Source organism: Agelaius tricolor, unplaced genomic scaffold (assembly GCF_023055355.1).
Source record: "Agelaius tricolor isolate 1412-34295 unplaced genomic scaffold, bAgeTri1.0.p SCAF_1, whole genome shotgun sequence".
NCBI lineage: Eukaryota > Metazoa > Chordata > Aves > Passeriformes > Icteridae > Agelaius > Agelaius tricolor.
Window position 1 is genome coordinate 45,226,079 of NW_027269261.1, and position 26,191 is coordinate 45,252,269.

The 26,191-nt window shown below is 39.7% G+C and overlaps 1 protein-coding gene across 2 annotated transcripts; it reads right to left on the reverse strand.

Moving 5' to 3' along the window:
* Positions 1-9,940: 9,940 nt before the first annotated feature.
* GNG4 (G protein subunit gamma 4) lies at positions 9,941-24,211 on the reverse strand. 2 transcript variants are annotated; one of them, XM_071432293.1, is made up of 3 exons: positions 23,922-24,211; positions 17,497-17,602; positions 9,941-11,221 (listed from the first exon to the last, which is right to left on the reverse strand). In XM_071432293.1, the coding sequence occupies exons 2-3, from the start codon at positions 17,590-17,592 to the stop codon at positions 11,093-11,095; spliced, it is 225 nt and encodes a 74-aa protein (XP_071288394.1). In that variant the 5' UTR covers positions 17,593-17,602; positions 23,922-24,211; the 3' UTR covers positions 9,941-11,092. The 2 variants fall into 2 exon arrangements, with proteins under 2 accessions (XP_071288394.1, XP_071288385.1); XM_071432284.1 differs by lacking the exon at positions 23,922-24,211 and adding an exon at positions 17,746-18,106.
* Positions 24,212-26,191: the final 1,980 nt, after the last annotated feature.

A 26,191-nucleotide genomic window follows, 5' to 3' on the forward strand; every position in this document is an offset into this window, starting at 1 on the left:
TCACGTTGGAAGGGACCACAGTGGGTCATCTGGTCCAAACCTCCCTGCTCAGGCAGGGTCATCCTAGAGTGCATGGCACAGGGTCGTGTCCAGATGGTTCTTGAACATCTCCAGAGAGGGAGACTCCACAACCTCTCCAGAAAATCTGTTCCAGTATGCAATCACGTGCACAGTAAATCATTTCTTCCTCAAGTTCAGGTGAAACATAACATTTTGTACATAATTTTCTGCTTTTTGCCTCTTGTTAATATACAAACTAGAAGATTATGTATAATAGCTGTAAGGCCTAAATGAATGACTGCTGGTGCTAGTCTATTAGAAACACATTTAATTAGTAACAGAAACTGATCTGTATGAAGTAGAATGGAAATAAATGATTTTTTTTTTTTACAAAAAGAAGACTATTTTTTTTTAATACCCAAGCCATGAAAAGTGGTTGGAAAATGCCTACAGTCCTTTCAAACTGCTTAGTTAAGATTAATTTTTCATCAAGTGGAGTGAGATACTAGAAGGCAAACCAATGATTTCAACCTTTATATATTAGGTTTACAAGCAGAACTAAAATGTCTTGGAAATACATCAGTTTTAGTTTGCTTCATACTTAAAACATATTTAATATGCAACTGAGTACTTGTCAGCAAATAGTAGTACTAGGGGAAGAATTTACACAAAACATGCTATAATTAATCACTATTTACATTTTACTTGCCTTTCAGCATGTTCAGCTGCAGAAATAAAAACTGGTCCATCTATTAATACTTACTTATATTTGGCTACATTCCTTGTACCCAATATGTTAGGTTCTCCCCCCATGCCAGGTGATCTGATGGGGATTGATCTTATACCTGGGAGTAATTATTTCTTTGCAGGCAAAACAGAGCACCCAATCCTTTAATATCTTATTTTCCCTATGGCATTACCTACTATCTTCAAGGATAAGTAACTGTATTACACACAAACCAGGAGAAACCTGTTTCTCCATATTATACAAACAGGATATCCAGGTCAAAAGGATGATACCTATGCATTTTTGTTAGTCAGGTAGGAAATGGTTACTAACACAGTTTAGTTGTAGAAGATCAGTCTTTCTTATTCCATTTTTCTTTTGCATCTCTACAAGATTTTTAAAGCCAAAGATTTTACCTAAGCCTCCCACTTTCACCACAATCTGTATGATACTGTGTGCTCCTGTATGTAAATCGTGAGATGATCAGACCCAACTATTAACCCAATTTCCAGAAGCTCCCATAAGTAAAGAAGTTTCAATTTGCATTCTTGAAGGCTTTTATGAGGACTAGCATTTTGGCAAAGCAAGCTGATATTGGAGTATCTAAACATGGCTTCAAGGCACTGAGTTTTAAGCATACTTTTTAAAAATTGCCCATATAAAAATCAGATTTTTTTCCAAGATTTAAGAATCATGAATATGTATACTATGAAAAGAAAACTTGATCTGGAATATAACTTCTAGATAATGTTAAATTACTTTTCTGAAAACCTGAAAAATTTGAGTTTGGTTATGTTTTGATTTGAGTTATAAGAACTCTATAAAAAATACACCATTTTCATTATGCTCTTTCTGAGCATATTTCCTCTTCTGACAGTACAAGCTCAGAGGGTATTTCTGGCACACAAACTATAGTACAGGCACAATATGTTGGGCACAAGAGCTGGAGACAGAAGAAATTTTATTCCCCAGGCTGCTTGCAAACTTAAGATGCTTCTGTTAAATTTGCAGAGTCCCTCTGGATAAGCATCTCATGTCTGAGACAGAGAAGACATGATGGACACCAGAGCTGCACTCATGTACCTAAGCCAGTTAGTCCATAGCATTCTGGGGTTTTTTAAATGTTTGTTTGCCTAATTGTTGCCCTGAGTGGGCAGCTGGGATATTTTTAGGACAGCAGCAGCAGAACAGAAGAACAAGAATCAGTGTGGAGCTGTGTACATTTTAGCAGAGTTCATCCCCAAGGAGTTGTGTTTTATGGATCTCTGCCCGCTTCATCTGAAAGCACAGGAAGGTCTCATGAGAGACTCCCTTTTAGGGGTTTGGGGCTTAACTTTCTCTCCAGGTAGCAGTAACACTGATATATTACTTTTCACAAAATCTTTATGCCTTTAGTTTTTTAAAGAAAAAAATATTAAAAGAGATTACAGATCAGGGCATGAAGGGCTTTATTAGTTTAAAGGGTTATAAATTTGCATCCCAAGAATGTGTTTTATTCTTTTTCCAGTGTTCATAATCTAAACAGATTCACTATCCATATTGAGGTTTTATCAATCCTTTCCTTACCTTGCTTGGGGTCTTTACAAGGAATAGATTTTGCTTATCTTCCCAAAGAGAAGAAATGTCTTACTGCTTCCCTTTTCAGCTTTCTGATTCAATGAAGTGCAGATGCAGAGGAGTTCCCAGATTCCTTTGGGAGTGCCTAGGAAGTGCCTTACTCCATCCCAGGTGCAGGATCTGCCATTTCACTTGTTAAATTTTGTCCCATTAATCACTTCCAGTCTATCTAGATTCTTCTGTAAAGCCTCCTACAGAGTCAGCAGAACCTCCCAGTTTGGTGTCACCAGCAGATCTGTTAATGGTGGGCTCAGCTCCTGCATCCAGATCACTGATAAATATATTGAACAGAACTGGCTCTAGACATGAGCCCTGAGAAACTTCCTTGCTCACCAGCCAGATGTGGCCCCTTTCACAGCAGCTCTTTGAGCTCTGCCTGCTCTTCAGCCAGTCCTTCACCCAATACATCATGAACCTGCTCATCCCACTGTCAGACACCTTGTCCAGAAGGGTGCTGTGAGAGACAATATCAAAAGCCTCACTAAAATCCAGAAAAACTACATCCACATCCTTCCCTTCATCCAGCAGGCAGTGGCCTTATCACAGAAGCAGATCAAATTAATTAAACAGAACTTTCCTTTTGAGAACCCATATTGACTGTGTCTGATGACTGCATTATTCTATAAAAGCTTTTCAGTAGTACCCAGTATAATCTTCTTCATTTTTCCACTTAACATTTTATGAATTAACTTCCAGTTAAGGAAGTTTTGTTTAAAATGATATGTCTATTATTTTGCTGAGCCCTTTATTCTTTTAATTAAGTTTTTGCATTTTCTTGTCTGTTTGGAGGAGTAGCCTTAAGTTTTGCTGAATTAGGTCCCAGTTATCCAAACTTACCAATATAGTAATAATAAATTTTACAGTCTAAGTTGACTCCTTGACATCTTTATGACAATCAAAAGTAGAAATGGACTCAAAAACAGCCCATATGGCAGCAGCTAAATCTTGACAAGCACATCTCAGAGAGCAAACAGGAATGTGGAACATCAAATATCCAATAATCAGGTAGCAGCCAGCTGGTGGGGTTAGCTACTTCATGTGCAGCTAGAATACACTTCTTTTAACAAGTGGCACAAAGACTTCAGGATGCATGTACAGAAGAGAATAAGGTTTGTAGAAAGTCCTACAGAGATCTACAACAGCAAATATACTTTTTAATCACATGCCTGGTAAAGAGATAAGATGTTGGGGGATTGCAAAGCAAATTTGCCACAATATGTTTTATCATTTCATTATCTATCACTGGATAGATAATATTCAGGCTGTATTTAATTTAAAATAATTTACATGATCTCTTGCTATTTTCCCATCATTGTGCTTACCTTACCCTAGGATGGATGAGCTCTGCTGGAGAAAGCACCAGGTGGCTGCTTCATTTGTTGCAGCAAGTGCAAGGTCAGTGAGGTGGGAGCACAAAATAGGGGTTACAAGGCTAAGGGTCATTGCTGCCTGGGAGAACTGACAAGACCAGGAAAATCATAAAGCCAAATCTTTCATGTTAATTTTCTCCCCCCCATAGTTTCTTTGTGTTTGATGTACAAAAGGCATTCCAGTTTGTAGAGCTGAGGACTCAGAGCTGATGGCGGAGCAAGTGGGAACATTGAGTGAGATGGTGAAAGAGCTAACTCTGGAGCAGCAGGTACTCACAATCTGTGCAGGCTCTGCCTCAGCTTCCCACTGTAAGATGCAAATAGTTCCACCCTCATATTCCGCCAGGATACTGTGGAGATACTTTGTGAAGAACCTGTGATGAGCACCGCAGAGGAGCTCATCAGGGAACAGCTCTACATGGAAAGCAGAATTTGTGAGTAAATCAGGCCCGGGGCTACGCAATGAATAACAACACCAAAATAGTACTGACTAACTGCTCATTAATTGAGCACTGCCTATACTGTGCCTTGTGGGAATTCCTGCAGTGGCGAGCTGGGATAGTAGTACATACAAATGAGAGAAGCAAATGGAAAATGCATAAACAAGTGCTTAACTTGGCCTCTTTAATGATCTTTTAATGTACTTTTTTTCATTTATCCAGATTCTGTTTATATATTCACACCCCTGCTACAAGTATTTGTTTAGCTGGTATGGACAGAACTATAAACAAATGTAATCACTTTTATGGCACTCTAATTTGTATTTCATAGTTGCTTTTTGAAGTAATTTTCCAGAGTGTAAAGCAAACTCTCAATACAAAAAGAGCGTCTGAAGGGTGAGAAAGAAGACATCAGAAAGGCTGCTATCTATAACATTCTTTATGTTCTCAATGTTTCTGTAAAGGAATTTTTTCTCGAGAATCTTAGCACCTGAAGTTTTGTCACTTGATCTTTTAAGGGTTTGAGTGACATGTTCATATCAGCACTGCAGGTATATATAGTGGAAGTCTATTTATGTGTATTCTGTTCTGATGAGTAGGATAAAAGCTGGTATGCTCTCCAGGGAAGAGCCTCTCAGACAAGAATCCAAGGTAGTGAACAGTTTTATCCAAGAAAGTTATGGATAAAAAGTCTTGTGAGCCACACTTGCCAGAGACAGATTACACAATCAATATCTTTAGAGTTATTGCTACTTGAAAGGTTTTTAAAAAGTCACAAAAGTGGCTCTTTTCTATAAAGTATGGCTTATTCCATCCTTTTGCTGAACATCTGTGCATGTCTTTAGAGTATGCCATGAAGAGAGTGAAGGGCTCAAGGATGCCACCTAAAGCTCAAGGACACAAGAGGGTACGGTGCAGAGAAGCTACAGGACAAATACATTTTGTGGAATGGGTTATCTTTTGAAACACATCCTTATGCCATGCCTAGTGTATTTTCCCTAAAATGCCATTCTTAGCATAAGCAGTGGCTTAAGCTCTGTTCTGGCTGTATTATTATGCTGTGGCATAGGAGGAAGTATTTGGCCCAAACTCCAGTAATTGGAGAACAGCCCCCACCCCCAAAATAAAAAACCAACAGGCAGGAGTGAAGTTTGAGTGTGAAGGAACAGAGCAGCAGTCAGTGGGAGCTGTTGGGTGCTCTCTGGGCTGAGGACTCACTCTGGCCTAGAGCTGAGCCTTTCTGCTGTTAGCAGCCACCTCACCTGCTCCAGGGAGCAAAGGGCACAACTGGTGTCTCAGCAGCACTGAGGAACAGGCATCTGAGTTAATCTGGAAAATGAGCTCCAGCTGATACACACAACGATTTCTCCAGCTTTTGTGTGGGATCTCAGCACATCGTTCCCGATGTCCAGAGATGCCAGGAGAACCCTTGGGGGGTCTCGAAAATCCTGGAATGTTGCCAAGAGTGTTTGGTGGCTTGATTTTGATCCATCCACAGAAGTAACAAGAGTCTGAGGACAAGAGAATCACTTTAGAGTAAAAGGTGTAAAAGAGACACATTTAGAGGGTGAAATACAGACTTTAAGGTTTTTGGTACAGGGGGGTTATGGAGACAAGATGGAGGGATCAGGGCGTGTCTTGTCCTTCTTCTTTCTTCTTCTTGTCCTCCATCTCCTGTGATGATGTTGGCACTTGGGGATTGGTTTATGGTGAAGGTGCACTTGCTAACATGGGTGAAGAGCATTGGGAAATAAAGGTAAATATTGTGTACGTAGATTTTAGTATAAAAAGACATGACCGCCCCGTGGGTGGTCAGAGAGTGCCTGTGACTGCTTGCAGATCAGACCTCTGTTGGGCAGACAGAAAAATTTTGTAGATAAGAAATAATAAACAACCTGAAGATCGAAAAGCTGAAGAGTCCAGACTCGTCCTTTGCATCGCGTGCCACCCAAGAACCACTCTACCGTGTCGGGGCAGAGACAGACAGCCGGACCCGACACTTTTGAAGGCATTTTTAGCCAGACACCTGACCTATTTTGCCAAATAATATATTTGCCTTTTGTGTTTTCCTAAACTGAGCAGTCTGGAACTGAAGCATGAGGTCTAACTGCACCCCAGCAGTGCAGCACTGCCCCAGTGCAGGTGAAATCTTACACAATGCAGCCCACGAAAACAGGAGTGCTGGCTCTCTGTTCCAGATAGTTTGTGTATTAATTCAGAATCCCTCTTTTGGCCATTACCAGTTGGTATTGGTACTTTTTCATCTCAGTCGGCTGCTTATCACTTTATCAGTAGGTGGCAGTAATAGACAAGCCTATGCAGTTCCTGCTTGTACTAGGAATTTGGGAAAGAAAAGACCCAATTTTAGGGTAGAGCTGCTCATTTGTTTGTTCACAAGCGTGAGTGGTGTAAATGTACTTGACAAACTCAGAAGTACATCTTCCTCTAACAGACAGAAAAGTTGTTCTCATACCAGTTCTGGTATTTATGGCTGTACTTAATTTAATAGTGCTATAAAGCTGGATTCAGTTAGATGCAAATGTACATTATTTACCTAAAGATTAAATGTGCAGGTGCCTGTAAAATTTTATGTAACACTTATTCTGCTAAGTTTGCACACTATTTTTCACACATTACTATTTAAGTCAGTCTAATGACTTTAAGTATTACTTTTCAGTAAAAGAAGCCTGTATTTCCTAGGAACCACTCCTCCTCCAAGTTTTCTTTAGTCTTCTTGAAGAACCAATTCCATATTCTGATGCAGACCCAAAGGACAGCCATAATTATGGCATTTTCTAGGAAAATTATGTCTACAGATTTTTATCCCTATATAATGAAGAGATAGGAAAAACTGTATAATCAGGTCCTCTCAAAGAACATACTTTGTTACTCCTTTGATATCAGAAATCCAGCTGGGTAAATGACTGCCTTGTTGAAGTTTAGGCTTTAATATGCACCTTCACAGACTGTTGTTCCCAAAGTGTTCTTTCCTTCTGTTGGAGCTAATCCTGCTGCAAGTCACTGCAAAAATGCCTGATTACAACATCCTAATGAATAATTGTTTACCTTAGTGACACTGACAGCAAAGCCTGTATTTGTTTTAACCTTTGGTGTGATGTAGAATAGCTTACTTTAAACTTCCCTCCATATTTTTCTCCTCCTTTGGCCATAATTCCATAGAGGTTAGCTTGAAAAATTTGCCTATCAGCACCAGCCAAGCACCCTGCTACTAGTTTAATACATGATAAAGGAAGCAAAGAAGGGGAATTTAGTATATAATAGAGAGGAGGGAAATAGTTTTTAGGGTTGAAATGGTGGCATCTTAAATTCAAAGTAAGCCAAGGAGATTAATCTCATGGAGGCAAAACAGCCAGCCCCACATGTGCTACTGAGACATTACAATTTACCACCAATCTATTGGGAACTCTCATTTCATCAGAGCAGCAAGAATTGGGATATGAAGAAAGGATTACTTATAACATGTCAAAAACCCCCTTGAAGCCAATTCTGTTCTGAAGTTCTTGCTCTGTGAGATGACAGCCCCAACTCACACAGTAAAGAGAGAGCACCCACTACTTTCTGGGCATGAACTACAAATAAACAAGCCTAATGGCATATGAGATGAAACAGAGAGAGAGCAGTACAGCATTAGGATGGCAGCAGGTCTGGTTTTGTTTTCATTAAAATTGGTAGGAATCAAATCAGACCATTTGATGAAAATATAAACTCATTGCTTCAGCCTACAAGCAACCATTCTATTAGCTAAACCCATGTTTTGGAGAGGTTTTTTTCTATCATTTTATAGTTCATGATATAATATGTATTCATTATTTAGAAAAATGTACAAAATCATTTGGATATTTTTGTGTAGAGCTGAGGCAAGATGTTTAAGCATGAAACTCAAGTATCAAGAGCAGATTATCCAAACTACCTCAAAGGTCAAGGCAGCACAAAATATAACAATGACAAAGACATCTTATGGTTTGCTGGCATTGGAGGAAAATATATTCTTTTAAATGTTGATTTGTGGATCAAGCTGGCATTAAAAAAAAATTGAACCAGATGATGCCATTCTCTTCCAGAGAGTCAATTTTTTGATGGTGTTCTTAAGGAAAGTAATATATTTGTATGCAATCCAAAGCCGTTACAATTTTATTTGAAGTGCTGATCTTCCAAGTTCACCTCACCCTCTTCCCCTTCAAATTACTAATTTGCCAATAGTGTATCTTTATTTGAGGAACTGGTAAATAAGGCCCAAAGACATGAGAGAAAGATGTTCTGTTTTCCAGTAGGGAATTATGCTTCTACAGTTTAACCTCTTCAAACACATTATAGACATCTGCTAACGTAAATATGCACTTTATGGTATTCCATGTATTTCTTTTTTTATAAATTAGAAGCATGAAATCATCTTAGTAGATGCATTTTATTTTTTTTTAACATAATGAAATTTAGGAATTGATGAAAGAAACCACAAACATGGGAACCATCTATTTAAAACATAACTCCAACACATTCACAACTCCTTGAAGAAAGATTTTGGAGAAAAAACTGAAGATCAAAAGAATTCCATTCTCCCCTTGTGAATAATAATTCTGGATTTTTGTAAAGGAATCTTGTAGAACCAGAGACCCTCAAAAGCAATGAAATGTTTCAGTCTCAGGATATCAGACACTAACCCTAATTGGAAACAGAAAGCAAGCTGTTTGCAATACTGTAATAAGCCGTGGCAATTTTGTTATTTTAGATGGGAATGTTAATGATGAGCCACAAATGCAAGTTGTTACAAAGCCTTTGAGAATAAAGCTGGATGCCCTATATTCTCCTCCCATGCTGTTCCAGTTAAAACCATACACGCGGAAGGACAAATGAAAATGTTGCCATGGTGATCAGAGCAGTTACCAAATCATGTACGCTGTAGGAAGGATTCCCTAAAGAACCTTATCAAGCATTTTGTTGCTCTTTTTAAATAAGTATGTTCAGAAAGCCTTTTTTTTATTTTGCTGTCAATAAAATAGCTACTGGGTTAGCTAAACCCTATTTCTCTACCCTCAAGATAAAAACACACCATACATTAAGAAATAGTTTTGTTAAAAATTAGGAATGGGATTCTTAAGCTGAAAACTTTGAAATAGGTATGTCAACACTGCTAAGATACTGGTGTCTCCAGCTGCCCAGTCCAAAAACCAAATATTTGAATGAAAGACATCCCAAAAGCCTACTGGTTAAAAGGAATATGGGTATGTAGGGGTTTTTACAATAACATTGCATGTGAGACATGAGCAGCAGAAGCACCATCCAAAGCCCCCTGTCCTGTGTGCCCAGACTAGTAGTGAGCACAGCGGGGTGAGGCCCATTATCCAAGCCAAACAGCAAAGAAAACAAAACCTGTACAATGCAGACATCTTGTATTTCCACTGCACAAAACAGTACAACAGACATCGATGGAAATTGATAAAAATAAGCTAGAGAAGGTACATGCACTTTGGGGGAAATGCATGTGGCTTTGTTCACCAAGCAGCACATTTCAGCATCTAAATTCAGCATTTAAGAATACCCCTAGGCCCTCGATTCCTCAGCTAGTTTTTTTGCCTTGCAGGTATTTAAGATGTTGATGGAATAAAGTTTGTGCAGAGGAAGGGAGGAAGCTTGATCTCGTATGGGTGGCTGTTCAGAGTCTCAGCTCAGACTGGTGCAGTTCTCCAACTAAATTGACTCCTGCCTTATGGGGCTGGCTGATACACTGGACATATCAGGTACTGCACTGAGACAACTGTACTAATGCATCAGATTGAAAAAGAGCTTTTATTTTTTTTAATAAGGAGAAGAACAACAACAAAAAAAAGTGTCTAAAGTAACAGTTGCTTCCATCAGGTGCCTTGTAGGAGCTTAATTTTACTTCATGAAGAAGGCAGTCTTATTTCACATCTCATTCTTTTCTTCTCACTGCACTTTAAAATTGAAACAAAGAAACATTCCAGAACCTCCACAAATTACTTGCTGACAACTCAACTAATCTGTGGCCACAAAATGTACAAACATAGTGGCTGTCAACAGCACAGTGGTCTTGCTGCATATCCTAGAACAACATTTATTTACCATTAATCTACATCCCCATAAAGTCCTACTCTCACAGGCAAAAGCATGCAGAGGGCTGCTCAGAAAATGTAATTCCCCTCTCTGTGCTGTTCAGGGCAGTTTTACACCTCCCACTAAAACTCTCAGGAACAGTTACTTCACAGTTCAGTTTACTTTCTAAATAATTTAAATCATTACCATTCAAAATAAGATACAAGCAACCACAGTTTTCTACATTTTTATTGATGCAATCCTGATGGGTAACTATACATCTTCATTCTGCTCGTAGCTACAATGGCACTTTACTAAGATTGTTTTTGTAGTCAAGAAAAAACAGTCTTCAGAAAACATATTTACAGACACCACTTACTGTATAAGACCAATCACTGTAAACATTGTAAATCACTGGGACTTTTTCCTAAAAAGTGCTACTTGAGGAAAAGGTCACACTACTCTCTTTAGATAGAAATTTGTAAAGGCAATTGAATTGAATTCACCTTCCAAAGAAAATAAGAATGTTAAAAATAGCTTCAAGAATTGATATGACTCATTTAGATCCCAGAAAAATCTATCACTGGCAAAGATACCTACAATTTGATACTGTACTTGGTATTTTCACTAAGACCAAAAGAATATTTATGAAGTACTGAAATTAAACTTGTACATTGCTCTGAAAGATAAGCATTACCTTGAATTTTTCTTTTTTTATTTTTTTTTTAATTTTAAGGGGGTTTTTAGCTAAAATTGCACTAAAATATTGTAGTTATGGGGTAAGTGTTGACATCTGAGGAAAAAAATGCTAAAAGCATGCAACACTGATACCAAGTTTTAGCAGATTACATTTTTAATTGAAAACTGACTCAAAGGATAGTACAAAAGAGTTTCTTCTCCCTAAAGGGATTTTCAGATGCAGGTACAGGAATAATAAGGGGATCTTCTCCAATGTGTGCATCACAATAGGCCAATAAATCTGCTGCAGCCTTGGATACCTAATAGAAGAGAAGAGAGAACTACTGTAACACTTAATTCGAAACCAATCTGAATTGCAGAAATATTTTTCAGAGAACAAATGATAATGAAAGCTATCGTAAAACAGGGAGTAGATTGCTTTATTCTTTAAATATTAGACACATCTCTCAATTTGTTCTTCCCAGGCTTAGTAATCCTTACACACATTTTATCTAACATAGTGGCATAGGTGGTATTGATTGTTATCATCCATGTCGAGCTGTTCCTCTGCATCAGAAGGAGGTCAGGAGCACACAGTCATTAAAACATTTATATGATAACCACCCATAAGCAATAAGGATTCTCCTTGAAGTGTCTGTTTCTGTAGAGAAACCTGCTTCAGCTCTTACTCCCATTCATTGGTTTTAAGGTTTTCCATACACACTCTCTCTACCCTCTGCTCCTCTGATTGCAAAATAAAAAGTTCTTTAGGCACATGACCATGGGATTGAAAAGAAATAATAAATCAGGAACAAAACTTGAACATCATGTGTCATAGTTCTCATTTAAATAAAATACTGCTCATTTCAATGAAGCAAGACTAATGTCTTCTGCTTAGTAAATTACTGTAAGTAGTCCTTTATTCACAGCATTCATTTAAATTTTAGCGCTATATTAATATTTTTTAACATAATATTTTTATACTTCTAAAACAAATAATTCTCAGGTCTCCAAATTCAGAACATGAGTTTATGCTTACTGAAAAGTCTATAAAAATACAAACACATGCAAAAATGTAGCAATGTGTTGAATATTTGCAATGCAAGCTATTTTGCAGTAAATGAAAAATGAAATATTAAACCTTGTAATTTTTGCAGCTTCATGTCATAAGAATATTGGTGGCAGTAGGCCGTAGTGACTCACTTATTTTTTCAAGAATTTAGAAGGTATATACAATTATTTTTGTTCTGATCAGTCAGTAAGATATTCACAGCTATCTGTATCTCTTTGCTTTGGTGAATTATTGGGTTTTCAATATTCTGATAGTTGACAAAATGAATCTGGAGTCTTTACAAAGAAGTCTTTTCTCTGAGCACTGTGACAGCTTGTCCCTCATCAAACACCAGGGTCAGCATGTTTGCACAACCAGAGTGAATAGAAGAAACAAATTCCCATCTCTGGTATTTTTCTAGCAGGTGTGTCCCCAGTTTTGCTTTAAGCTTCCCCACGCCCTGCTTGCTTTGACATGAACCCAGCCTATTGTAGGCTTCAGGTTAGATCTATGAAGTCAATGGGTATTGAATCAGAATTTGCATGAAATTTGAATGAACTTCTGAAGATTGTTAATTTTCTTTATTTTTAATTTCTGTATGTCTTTGTAGAATGCTTAAACCTATGGAGAACCTGTGGTTGGCACCCCAGTATAGACTATTCCCCCAATGGAGGAAATGAGTGTTAAGGTTATTTAAAATCAGCTTGTCTATGAATTGGCCTGTAAGACAAAAGGGTGGCAGAGACACTACATATGAAAAGAAGGCTGCTGGGCACAGGTGAAAAAGAAAACTGAAAAAAGTCAGAAGAGATGTTCAAAGACCAGTGTTTCTCAAGAAAGAAGCAGGTAAAACAAAAATGCGTTGAAAGTTACAGACCTTAAAGTACAAAGGATTGTAATGATTTTCCTGTAATGATCTTGTTAGTTTTATGCACGGATAAGCAACATCAGCCCAAGTATATTGCTTTTCATTCAATGGAAGAGAAGTACAATTGCAGACCACATTCTTAGGAGGGAGAAACCCAATAATACAATTTCCTGTTTCTCACATATTACTGTGCTTTGATATGATATAACAAAAAAAAAAGGATGTTTCACTAGTCAAAGCTCAGCATACATTTTTGTGTCTAACTTGTCCTGTAATGCTGGTAAGAATGTTGTGAAGCAGAGTAACACATTCACAGAATCATCTGGGTTGGAAAAGACCTTTGAAATGATCAAGTCCAGCCTTTGACCTAATGCCACCTTGTCAACTAGACCATGGCACTTGGTGCCACACCCAGTCTCTTCTTAACTCCAGGGATGGCAACTCCACCACCTCCCTGGGCACCCCACTCCAATGCCCCATCACCCCTTTCTGTGAAGAGAAAGCCTTCCTTCAATGTCACACTGTTTAAGTCACATTTTAGTTTGCTTTTAAACAAACCATAGTACAATTTATTTAAAAACCAACCTGCAACAAGAAACTGAGGAATATGATCTTTGTCACAATCTAAACCTGCACAGACCATATATTTTCATCCCTTAAACAAATAAAAGGTTTTGAGAGGAAAAACCCTCCCACTGGGATTACAGTAGTCATCAAAAAAAGTGAATTATAACCACTTCTTCACTAAAAGTAGAGTAACTTAGGCCTGCACAGTGGAATAATGGCCATTCACAACAGGGAGTTAAATGAGCTGATCACAGTCGAGGAGCAATGAAAACACGAGTTCCTGCGGCTGTGAGCGGCGTTGGCAAAGCCAGGCCCAAAAAAGAGCAAAATACAATATTGCCTCCAGCAAATTTCCTTCTCAGAGTCATTATTGGGAAGAGCAGGAAGGCCTGTGCCCTGAGCATGGCACAAGGCTCCAGCAGGGATAGTGCTTTGGCACAGGCAGCCCCCAGAGGTGCCCCACGGCCGGGGCTGTGCTCTACACACTGATGTGCTGATCGTCCCATTGTGCCACGGAAGGAGTGAAATGCAGCCCAATCTATCCTAGCTGTTACTTGCCTTCAGGGTTATTTGTAGCTCAATGTTGTTGGACAGCTTCAAAATAGCTTTTCCTAAGAATTAAAATAAATGCATGGGATTTGAATATTCAAATGCAGTGAACACATTTATCATGTCACCTTTCCTACGCAATACGGCTTGGTCTGCAAATTCAAAGTAATTTATACATATTGCAGAAGTGGCTAAAGAGAAAAAATCAGACTCCAGTTTGATTGATGAATTCTATCAGAAAGTTAACATCTCATTTTTAAAAAATCTTTTAAGGTGTATGGATTAAAAGATGGAATATATATGTATCACACTGAACTCACATTTTGTAGAACTACTTTTACTCCCACAAAAAACACATCTGGTTATCAAATTAACAATAGGGAAAAAATCCAACAAATCACTCAATCTTGATGCTTTAAAGAATTAGTCTCAGGAGGACTGTGAAATTTTACCATTATATTTCAGAATAGCAGAGGTGATAAAAACTGCCAGAGTTAGTACATCCTGTTAGCTGCACTAATAATTACAAGCTTCAGTGACAGGGCAAAATGCTGCAATTACAATGTCTTCTGCCTTGTCATGGATTGTGACTAATTACCATCCTTGCTACAACACCCGTTTTGCTTATCCTTTACATCTAAAACAAAGACATTCACAAACAATTATTGGCATTCTCACTGTTCATCTTCCAACACTATTCAGGACCAGTTAGGAATACTTCCTATCTTCCTTAGGAAAAAGAAAATGGAATGATAGCTGATATGCCAAGGGTCTTAAATGTCAGAGCACTGCTTGCAAAGAAAAGGTTAAGTAGTGCTTTATTTGAGGACAACTCTGATAAACACTAATACTAACTTTGCTTTCTCAATTTTGCTGCTAGCATCTTGAGAAGACATATTATTCTACTAGGCACAAGGCCACTGTTCACCTGATTTACTTTGGTGTTTCCTAGCTTGGAATCTGCATTTCCAGCTTCCTACTTACTTCTCCTTTATAACTCTAGCTGTTCCTTTGCCAGGTAAGACAGGTTCAAATATGATCCTTCTGGCATTCTTGTGGTTCACAAAAAACCCACAGTAATCCTCCTTCCAGCTACTGATCAATACACCAATAACTCCATCCTCCTCTTTCGAGTTGTCCTGCTTCTTTCACACCTCAGCAGCGAGTTGTCTTTGTGGAACCTCAGAACACAGCCCTTCTTTGCTGCTCTGACTGGCTAGAGGACTTAATAGGACTTCTTAAATTAGTTGAAAAATCCAGAACACAGTGGGGAGTCAGCATCTATCAACATACATTTTAATTGTGTAGACCCAACTCTTGCTGGTTACGGCAGCTACTGTGCATTGGAAACAAAGTGCCTCTGTAGTAGAAAAATAAACTGGAACTTCTGATTTTCCCAGTCAATACACAGACACCTCTTCCATGTTAGCAATGTGGTCTTGCCTATTGTGGCAATAACAACTTGGCTATAGCTATTTGCAAAAGAGGCTTTAATTAAATCATTTGGAAAGCCCTGGTGTTTTGTTAAATTTCTAACTAGTTTAATCAGATGCAAAACACTAGGAAAAAAGGAAGTAAGTTCATTTATCTACCTTTACAGTAATGATCTGAGAACTTAAAATCAAAATCTCCAGTTGAAACCACTGGAAAGTCCCTTAATAAAATTTGACTGTGCTGAAACACACACTTAACGGATTGAAGATTAAAAAGCCAAGCAGATTTTGAAGGAATAAAAAGCCCATCAACCGCTTCTCACAATCCCTCATATGCTTGTTCAGAGAAATTCTTGAAATTAGAGCAATTTGAAAAGTTATATTTGTTTTATGTTAGTGTAGGAGCCCTCATAATTCTGAAACATGCCAAATTTTCTTTGGTGTGTTTTTGGTCCCAGGCTATTTCAAAAAGTGAAATAATTGCACTTTCAAGCTACCTGTTTTTTAGGTCTGCCACATTTGTAATAACTGTGTTCATTTTAATTAAACTGACTGTAAAAATAACCTGTGTCTTTCTTGCACATGTAATTAAGAATGTTATACACCTAACTAATGGAGCTATTTGCAAAACTGACCTAATGATGTGGGACGTGACAGTTACCACTGCATATATAGAAGCAAGTTTAAGGCAATCTACTAAGAATCAGCAATTTCAAATGCCAGTAAACTGGGACAATTTCAAATGCCAAACGACTTTGATTTTGATCTTTCCAACCCTTTCCTCTGCCACCCACACCCTCCCTTGTCAGTTCTGTTCATGCAGCTGCAACATGACCTGAGCTGGGACTAACCAAGGCAGACCTTTTTCGACTGCAGGAAGCAAACACCTGTCCCTGTGAACAGGTTATGTGATGAATTTGTGACACACTATGAAATAGAGAAACTACTTTTGCAAATTCAGTGGTCTTACAAGACATCATTAAAAACTGCCACAAAACACAGTGACTGAAATGTCTTTTTTCATATGAGCAAGATTGACCTCTCATGTGAATTGCACTAACATTTCTGAATTCTAAATATTACTTCTCCAGCTGGTGAGTCTCTGATCTGAGACTATTTTAAAAATCATAACTATATACTACTGTCCCCATGCTGACTACATGCAGACTTTCAGCACACAGGATGGATGGACAAACAGGCTGAGTTAAGACTACGTGAAGATTTCAATGTACAACATTTTTAAATTGTCCTACTGAATTAATAGTGTCAGTTACAGTTTGTAACAACTCAGTTACAGTTGTTTGTAGAGAACTGGGTAATTTCAATGCATTACTTTTTAAAGATGGAAAGACTAAAAACTTCTTCCTTGTAGACACTGGATTTTTTATCAAAATAATTATTCCCTATTTTCAGAGGAAAAGAGCAAAATAAATGAGCATTGCTTTCTTAAAAAGTTCTACGGCATTTTTAGCTTCAGGTCCTTGATATTTCACAAAGTTTTAGCCTAGTGGAAAGCAGAATGACACGCAAGAATAATCCACAGGATTTTTTGGTTAAAAAACCTGAAATGCTCTGTTTAATAGCGCCTTTAATGATTATATTTAATCCACAAGAGGCATGATGGAACCAAATCTTCACATACAACATGTTATCAACTGTGAAGAATCATAACTGCACATTGCAATCGTACACTTTCTTGTGCAATGGCGTCTGCACTAAAACAAAACAAAGCAAAGCAATTCAGCTTGTCTCATCATTATCCAAAAATTTTGCAATATCTTAAAGACTTATTCCAAATCTTAAAGGAGAAAAACCAAGAAACCATAGCTGCACTTCTATTCAGCTACAGGTGGCAAAGAAGAGCACCTGTGCACCCACCAGCTGATTTTAAGCATTTCACAAAATACCACTTTTGACAAATGTAACAGACACTCACACAGAAGCAGACTTGAAGCCAGGCTTTGGAAATCTCTACACTAGAATCCACCAGTCGGTCTGTAACTCACTCACAGTACTGAATATTGTTTTATTGCTCAACACAGATTCTTGATTTCTGCATTATTAAGGGCATGCTGTTCACCAGACTAGTCAGTGAATTCAAAATATCAACAATAAGTCTAACTTTACCTTTATTCTATCCATGTATGCTTCCATTTTTAATTGCTCCACAGCTTTCCTGGCTTGAGAAATACTGGTTGTACTGTTTGACACTAGTTCCTTCATTCTGCTTTTCCTGGAAGAGATGAAGTTGAGACCATTTAAAGAGCAGGTAGCAAATGCAGCAATCACTGAGAGGACAATTGTCTGAACTCTAACCAGCCCTTGCCCACCACATCAACACTGCCAGGCTGTTTGTCATGAATACAAAGCAGACACCATTTATTTCTGTCCTCTTGCAACATGGCAGTTTATTGCATTATATATTTGCATCCTTGATCATCAGCATTCTGCCTGAATCCTGCAAATGACATACAAATGCAGAGCACATGACCATGACTTCAGCGTGAAAATGGTTGCCCTGGTTCACGTTGCCAACGCAGAACAGCTGCTCACAAACAGACTTTGCAGGCATTGCACAGTTTGGCTCCACGCCCCAGTTACACCTAGGAACATCAAAACAACCTCAGAAATGTGTGCAGTGGAAATTAATGCCACACCACTCTCACCAAGCATCAGAGAGAAATTCTAAGATAGAGAATGAGTCAGAATTCTGACTATCAATAAAAGAAGTTTAGAAATGAGGTAACAGATTAAGAAGAAATAATGCAGAGGTTTCCAACTTTTTGCTTAGACACCCCAGCAAAGTCTAAAGATGATTAAACCCAGTACAGTATGCTGTACAGTACAGGATGCTTTATTTTTAAGAGACCTGCAGCTCTTGGGAAGGGACATCTAGGTAAGACATGGCAGCCTTTGGTTCTGTTGCATTGCTCCTCCCTGAGGGATTAAATCAGCTCAATATCCAGCAGTCCTCAGCACTGTTACCAAATGAGTCAAGACATCCACATTCAGACCCTGACTTACAATATCTGTGCCAGAGGTGGTCTGCAGGTTAGACCCCCTTGTGCTGACACCTCTATGCAGCACTGGCCCAGCACAAGGAACAGTCACTGTTGGAAGTCACTGAAGGTTGGACTAAGGCCACATGGAAAGATGATGGGGTACAGACAACCTAGACAGGTCCCAGACTAGCTGTAGTACCTAGTAATGGATGCTGAGGTTTCAATCAGGCAACATTCCCCCATAAGGGCCACCTGCAGCCAGATTAGTCTGGCACCAAGCCTCAGAAACCAACACAAAGTTCAGCAAAATGCAAAGGACACAGAGTGTGAGAGGCAGACACAGGAGAAAAACACACACACAAGGAGGCATTTTGCACTGCTGCCAAAGCACTTTTAGGCTCAGGCCCTTCAAAATGAATATTTCCAGCCTATTTCTGGATAAGAAGCAAACACCTAGAACCACACAAATTTCCCTTCTTGAACCTTGATAGCTTACCTGATCCAGCCACTGGGGTGTGAGATACAAACAGGAAATAAAGTAGGACACTGGAAATGCTCTTACAAAAAAACCTGTATGTACAGTGAATGCCCCTGTTAGACTCAAGAGAAGTACCCAATCCATAGTACAGAAAGAATGGAGGAATAATTTTTTAACTGCTTTGATTTTGCAAAACACAAATGCTCAGAGACAAGGCAAAGACAGCTGTTTCTTCTCACAGCCTGGTATGAAACAAATTGTTTCTAAAAATCAGTAACCTGTGCTGTAAAATAGATGGTGTAATACAAATGCCATGGTGAGCCATGCTCAACACTAATTTGAAGAAACAATAGAATCCTTTTCTCTCAGGTCTAGTATAAGTCAAGGCAGGGAAATGCTACTTGAAAATATATCAAAACAAGACAAACAAAACAAGAGCTTTAGCATATGCCAAGACAAAGAACAGGTTTTCTGCATATACATGTGTCATTTGAATGGAACACAAGTTTCCCCCTTGTGTGCTCTGATGAAATAAAATCGTGTCAGAACACAGCATGTTCTTTGTCTTAATCTTTGTTTACAATTTTTTAAACTCATATTCCTTACAAGGCACAGGACTGAATACATGTGGAGGAACTGGCTTTGCACAAAATGCCACGTACTGTATGAAAATCCACAACCAAGCCACAGCCTCCAATCCATTCTGAGATGTGTTTTGACTTGCAGTGGAAAGTCAAACAGCAGAAAGGATACAAGACATTCACAAAAGGAAAAGGCTCTGAATTACAGCACATCTCTGGACTTTTTGTTTGACTCAACCTCCTCACTTTTAAGTACCAACCTATCCATAAAAATTAGAATAAACACATTTAGCTTTGTTTACAAAATGATACCTCCATAAGAGTGAATAATTTAAATTTTATCATCTCCACATCTATGTTACTAGTGATCACAAAGTCAAAAATATCAAAGCTAAATCAAGTCAGAGGCCTTTCTACATTTGCCACAAAAATTTAAATTAAACTGAATTAAGCAACTGCAACTCCCTGAACAGTCCAGAGAATTCCAGATCTCCCACACTTTTCTGGCAATTCACTCACTCATACTGTAAAAGCTATAAACATTAGAGTAAGACAATTTGAATTGTCACTAGCTACAACAATGTTGGCAAGAACAGTGTTCACAGTACTTCCAGCCAGTGTTTAAGCATTAACAGAATAAGGATTGAGTTAAGTCCATAGTATAATGTTGAAAAGGCTATTAGGCATAAAAATGCTTCTAAAAATTCAAAGCATGTTTCTAAAGCAGATAATATATCCTTACCTATATTCTGAAATACCAAATAGGAAAATTTAAAAAAAGAAAATATGTATCTTGACTAGTAAAGCATTTCACAGTATCAAAAACCAACCAGAATGTGAGGCTTCATAAAAAAAAAAGAACTTCAAAACTAAAAAAAAAGTCTGGCACTAGGCATTTCAGACATGGGAGAAAATTTCCACTTATCCCCAGCAAGAGGTTTCTTTATACTCTGAAGCACAAACATTTGTTCTGTTCCAAATCCTGCTCCAACCTTGGCCTTTACATGCATTTAAATATTTAACTACTATATTTCTGGAAGTGTTTAGCATCCATTTAAGTATTTAATTTTCTACAGACAGATATGGTTCCATAACTTTGTGGGACTGACTTCTCCTCACATACCAAGCTACACAGACCTCCACCTTCTCTCACTCTCTGCAAACACTGTACATACCTGTGCATCATTTAAGGCCCTGTTACATATGGTGTGATGTTGAAAATGAGAATTGTACCCACTTTCAAACCAGGCTGTGATAAAGATCCGTGTTGCAGACAAAACTTTGTATGACACTTGATTCTATTCTCCTTAGGACCTATGACAATAACCTTAAGCTTAATAGTCTTTAATGAAATAAAATTGTTACTTAGAAATACAGCTCTGGAGAGAACAGAAATTTTAATTACAAGAGAATCTATTACACACCCATCCCCTGGAATGAGGAAGCCTCTCCTTCAAACACCCTCTCACAGGATGTGTTTCATCTGACGTTGCAGCCGGACAAATGGATCTGATCCTCTCTCTTAAGATGACTCCTCTTAAACTGTCCAAGTATTCTCTAGGCCTTCAGTCCCACAGAAAGGCACATTTATCTTTATATTGTACCTGGCTGAGCAGTCTACAGGATCATGGAATGGCTTATGTTGGAAGGCACCTTTAAACATCACCTGGTTCAAGGCCCCTGCAATGAGCAGGAGCATCTTCTACTGTAACAAGTTGCTCAGGGCCCTATCCAAGCTGACCTGGAATGTTTCCAGGGATGGAGCATCCACCACTTCTCTGGGTAACCTGTTACAGTGTTTCACCACACTCACAGTAAAGTTTTTTTCCTTACATCTGGTCTTAATCAGCCCTCTCTAGCTTAAAACCATTACCCTTTGTCCTTTCACAACTAACCCTGCTAAAAATTTTGTCCCAGTTTTTCTTTTAAGCCTCTTTTTATTACTGGCTGCAGTAAGGTCTCCCTGGAGCCTTTGCTTCCCTAGGATGAACAATTCCAACTATTTCAGATATTCCTCATACGAGAGGTGCTCCAGCCCCTCGATATCCTGGTGTCCCTCTCCTGGACTGGCTCCAACAGGTCAATGTGCTTGCCGTGCTGGGGACCCCAGAGCTGGGTGCTGTGTGGATGCAGTGCTACCAGAGCTGAGCAGAGGGGCACAATCACCTCCCTTGACCAGCTGACCACATTGCTTTTGATGTTTAAAAGGAGCAGCTTCTCCCCATCATTTGAATTACCTAAAACCCCTGGAACCAGAAATTCTCCACTGGGTTTGCTGCTGCTCTTTCCTGGCTGTTTTTAGGTTGGATCAATGCAGGCACACACAGGCCCTGATAATCACTGTAGTTACAGTAACTGTGCTAAGGAGCAGCCTTCATGCAGCCTACATGTCACTGCTGCAGGCAGCAGACCTGGATTGTAGAGGAGCTCATTTATCCAGAGTATTTTTATGCAGCACACGAGTTCATTGACCTGGTCTCTATTGATTCCTTTCTTTTAGGGGAACACTGGTGGGGCTAATGAAGAGCAGTGACAGCAGCTACACAGCCTTTTTTAGCCAAACAGTTTCTGCTGACTGGCACCCCACAGCAGACAGCCCTTTCCTAAAGCATCACTCCTGAGAGCTGCACAGCGACAGCCTCCCAGCCAGCTGCATTTTCTGGTGTTTTGTTTTGTTTTGCTTACCTTACCTCATCCTTTTTCTGGGTGCACGTAACTCATGTGTGCCAAAGTTCTTAATTTCCCAGGCTCCTAAAAATGCTTGTGAAGAGCAGCTTTTCCTTTTTTGTTTTACAATGAATGATTGTACCCAACAGAGCTTCAAAGGCAAATTTATCTTATTATAATGCATAAAGCTGCATAAAGATTTGCAGGTATAGCTTGATGCTGCATTGGGGTAAGGAGTGCAACCTTCGCTTACTAAACATTACAAATACTTGTTAGTAAAATGCAGAAAAAGTCTAAAAACTTGAGTAACATAGAAGCAAAATTGACTTTTCAAGCTCTTCAAGATGGATTTCTATAAGAAACAGGGATGAAATGCTGCAATGTCCCCCCCCTCTAGCTCCAAGTACAATCTTACAATGCCATACCATAAAAGTGACCTCTGGAACTCAATCTGAAAAGTCCTAAACCAAATTGCTGCCTTAACCTAAAGTCATGGACCTGAAATTACTAGATTAGAAAACCTGAGGTTGACAACTCCAAAGAACACCTTCCACACAAGCTCTATACTTTGTGGACCACACAGCCCAGTAGGAAAGTTGAGCCAATCAATCATTCAACTAAGTCCCAGTGACATTAGTGGGAATCATCCCTGGATATCACATCCTAAATTGAGGAAAGATCACCACATTTAATTATCCCCTTGCAGGAACATAAACAGGAAAATTTACAGCCTCACAGCTGTTCGATGCCAAACTGGTATACTAAAGAAATTAAAAGAAAAAAAACCAAAGAAAAAGAAATGGAAAGAAACCCAACTTCCCCTGCTACCTCAGTTCTTACTCTACGATTTACAGCAACTGATGTAGCTCTGTAAAGAGAGAGGCAGAGTAAGGAATCCTTTTCTTTTTCTATCTCATGGCTGCACAAAGAAATACAAGAAAATTACTGCAGCTTTTCACTCCATCTCCTAAAAAGAAGCTTAGTAGTACAAGCAGAAATTATTAGATTAAAAGCAATGTGAACTATTGTTCACAATAAGGAACGAATGCAATTTTCATACCATAAACGTGCTGACTTTGAAAATAACTTCTCTTCATGTGACTGCAAATCAGTGGAACTCCAGCAGCTTAGTCTAACATATCCAGTACTATATCCAGTCCAATTGTCAAGTTCCAAAAATTCTTGCCGTCATACCCAAATTTTTGCTCAAAATTATAATCTTGCTTCTCAACATTAAAAAAAAACAAAGGAAACAAGGGCTGAACTAATGTGATATTTCCCAAGGACAATCTTTTTGTGCAATATTATTTATCATCAGCATACAGGTTATGTGAACATATAGCCCAGCAAACCATCAGAGATTTCAAAAGTCTTGAGGCAGAAAGATTTTTCCTGGCTACTGTTTTACCTCTTTAGCTAATTTTGAAAGATAGCTGTGAGCTTTCAAAGAAATACACAGGAAATTTTGATTCTTCCTCTTAAACCCCGCTTAAAAGGCATTTGAACAGAATTGTAACCTACAATGCAGGGAGAGCTTCTCCGGGAAACCCGGCACTGCATTACCAGCAGGGTAGAAGCGTTTTTTAAGTTGTTATTCCGAGTTTTCTGTCTGACTGCACTGCCCTAATGGCTCTGCTGTGCAGCAGCTCCCAGCAGCTCACATCAGTGGTTACCGCCAGCAGCAGCCGGGCAGCGGGAGCTGTTCCTCCGGCAGGGCAGCCAGCCAGCAGGAAAAGCGGCCACTTCCTTCAGCCTTCGCCCCAGGCAGAGAGGAGGAGGAAGGAGCAGCCGGCAGAGACCCCCTCCCCGCCGCCCGCAGGATACCTGGCTCGGGGCGGGCTCTCCAGAGGATGCTCCCGCCGGTGCCGCCGACAACGGAGCCCAAAGCCCGGCGCCGACTCCTGCGGATAACCGGGAAACTCCGGCTCGCCGCCGGTCCTCGCCTACCCGCAGCTGCCCACGGGAGCACCGGGATGCCGGGCGGAGCGGCCAAGGGATTCCCAGGACACCAGCGCCGACAAGAGAACCCCGCGGAAACCGCGACCCGCCCTGCGCCCCTCCCGGCACCTTCTCCCGCCCGGGCCCCCGGGCACTCCCTCCCTCTCTCCCTCCCTCCTTCCTTCCCTCCCGCCGTCCCTCCCTCGCCGTGAGGGCGCGGAGGCCGCGGGCAGCCCGGCCGGGGCACATGGCGCGGCGGGGCGGGGCGGCCGCGGCCCCGGTGCCGCCGCCCTCACGCTCCGCCTGCCTCTGTCCCTCCCGGCTCCTGCTGCAGCCGCCTCCTGCCCCGGCTCCAGCCGGCGCTAGGGATCAAGCGATCGTCCAGGTATTCTCAAACAGAATCACAGAGCACAGAAACAAAATCAATTAGGTTGGAAAAGACCTCTGAGATCATCGAGTCCAACCTCTGATCGAACACCACTCTCTCAACTAGACCGTGGCAGTAAGTGCCATATTCAGTCTTCCCTTAAACGCGTCCGGGAACAGTGACTCCACCACGTCCCTCAGCATATTTTCCCATTCCATCATAATTGAGCAGAATTCCCAAGTAACATTTGTTTTCTAGAACAAGGAAGAGTCCTATTTCTAAATGTGCTTTGGAGCAAGGGCAGCCTCTTCTGAGAGAGTCAATGGCTTTTGGGGTAGCGGCTTGGCAGAAGGAGATGCAACAGGAAGAAGGCAAACATCACTAAATATAATTAGGTAAGTTCACAGGCTTCCCATAACTAGAGTTCCAGAAACTGATGGAGACTTCGTTGGCCTGTGCTGCTGCTCTTTGATTCATGTTCAACCACATCATCAATCTACAAAAGGCCCCATTCCACACACAAAGGATTTACATGCTCATGCTGTTAGACAAAGAGCACATTAAATAGTTCTAATCATGAGGCCATTGTCATCAGAATATTTTTACCACTGGATTATAACAATGTTGACTTAAGCTAAAATATAAAGGTGGGAAATGGCTGTTTTAAAAACATATTTTCATAATATATTGCACAGTTATTTACTTTCAATTGCCTCCTTTTAAATCTGCAAACTCTTAACCTTCCACCACAATCAGGAGTCTCCCCTACAGGTTCTGAAAACAATACCGATACAGCCAACACAAATTTCTATTCCTTAAATCTACATGAACTTGGCCCTAATGAGCCTTACATGGGTTTCAGTCAATTGCATTAGAGAATAAGGATTTTAATTTTTTTTTTTCCCTTGGAATGCTAGCTTAAGGCTGGAAACAGTAAGCAAGCTCCTGTTTTACTCAATTACATTCTGTTGTGTAGTCCAGAACAGCTTAGGGGCCGAATCAGAGCAGCCACATTTAATTTTTAATCTTTTTTCAAAATTATGAAATATACAACAGAGCCTATTACAGAAACTCCAATGGAAAATCAGTGCCTTTCTGACCCCACTCCAGAGCAGTAATGGCAAATAAATCTCCAAACAGCAGTCAGTAGTTTGTAACTTAATACAGCAGCAAAATAAAAAAGGTGTCTTTATGTAAAGAGGCTTAAATATTCCAGTGGATATTTTTCAAGCCAAGCAGAGCTTTTAAATAGTAATTGTTTGATTGTTTTTTGATATAGGAGAAGCATACAGAAGTGTGACTTCCATTTTCATATGCAAGGAAAAAACCCAATACAGCTTTAAGCAAAAAGAGGCATGAAGAAATTAAAAGGTAAACTAAAAATTTATTAGTAGCAAGCCAGGTGATGTTTTCCCCACCACTCCATTGTTATTTTTTACTATTATATTTTTGCTTAATTCAGTTCAGGCTATTTTTTTTTCCTTCTGTTCATTGTCATGGGTTTGTCTAAGCAGTGGATCTCTAAATGCAAGATCAGGGTTCCCTTTCAGTAATGGGCTGGAGACTCCCTCTCCCACCACAAGTGAACATCCAGCTATTGCCTCCTCTTCCCTTTCTCACCATGTCTCTCCACTATCAGAGCAGAAAGGTTGGGATTTACCACAGGATCCTGCAATCAGGTAGATAGGCCTTGCCCCATGAACATCTCCCAAACTCTGGCTGGCAGCAGAACGAGCCTCACATCCTTTCAGATGCCTCCCCAAGATCCCAGTCTTCCAATTTCCACCCA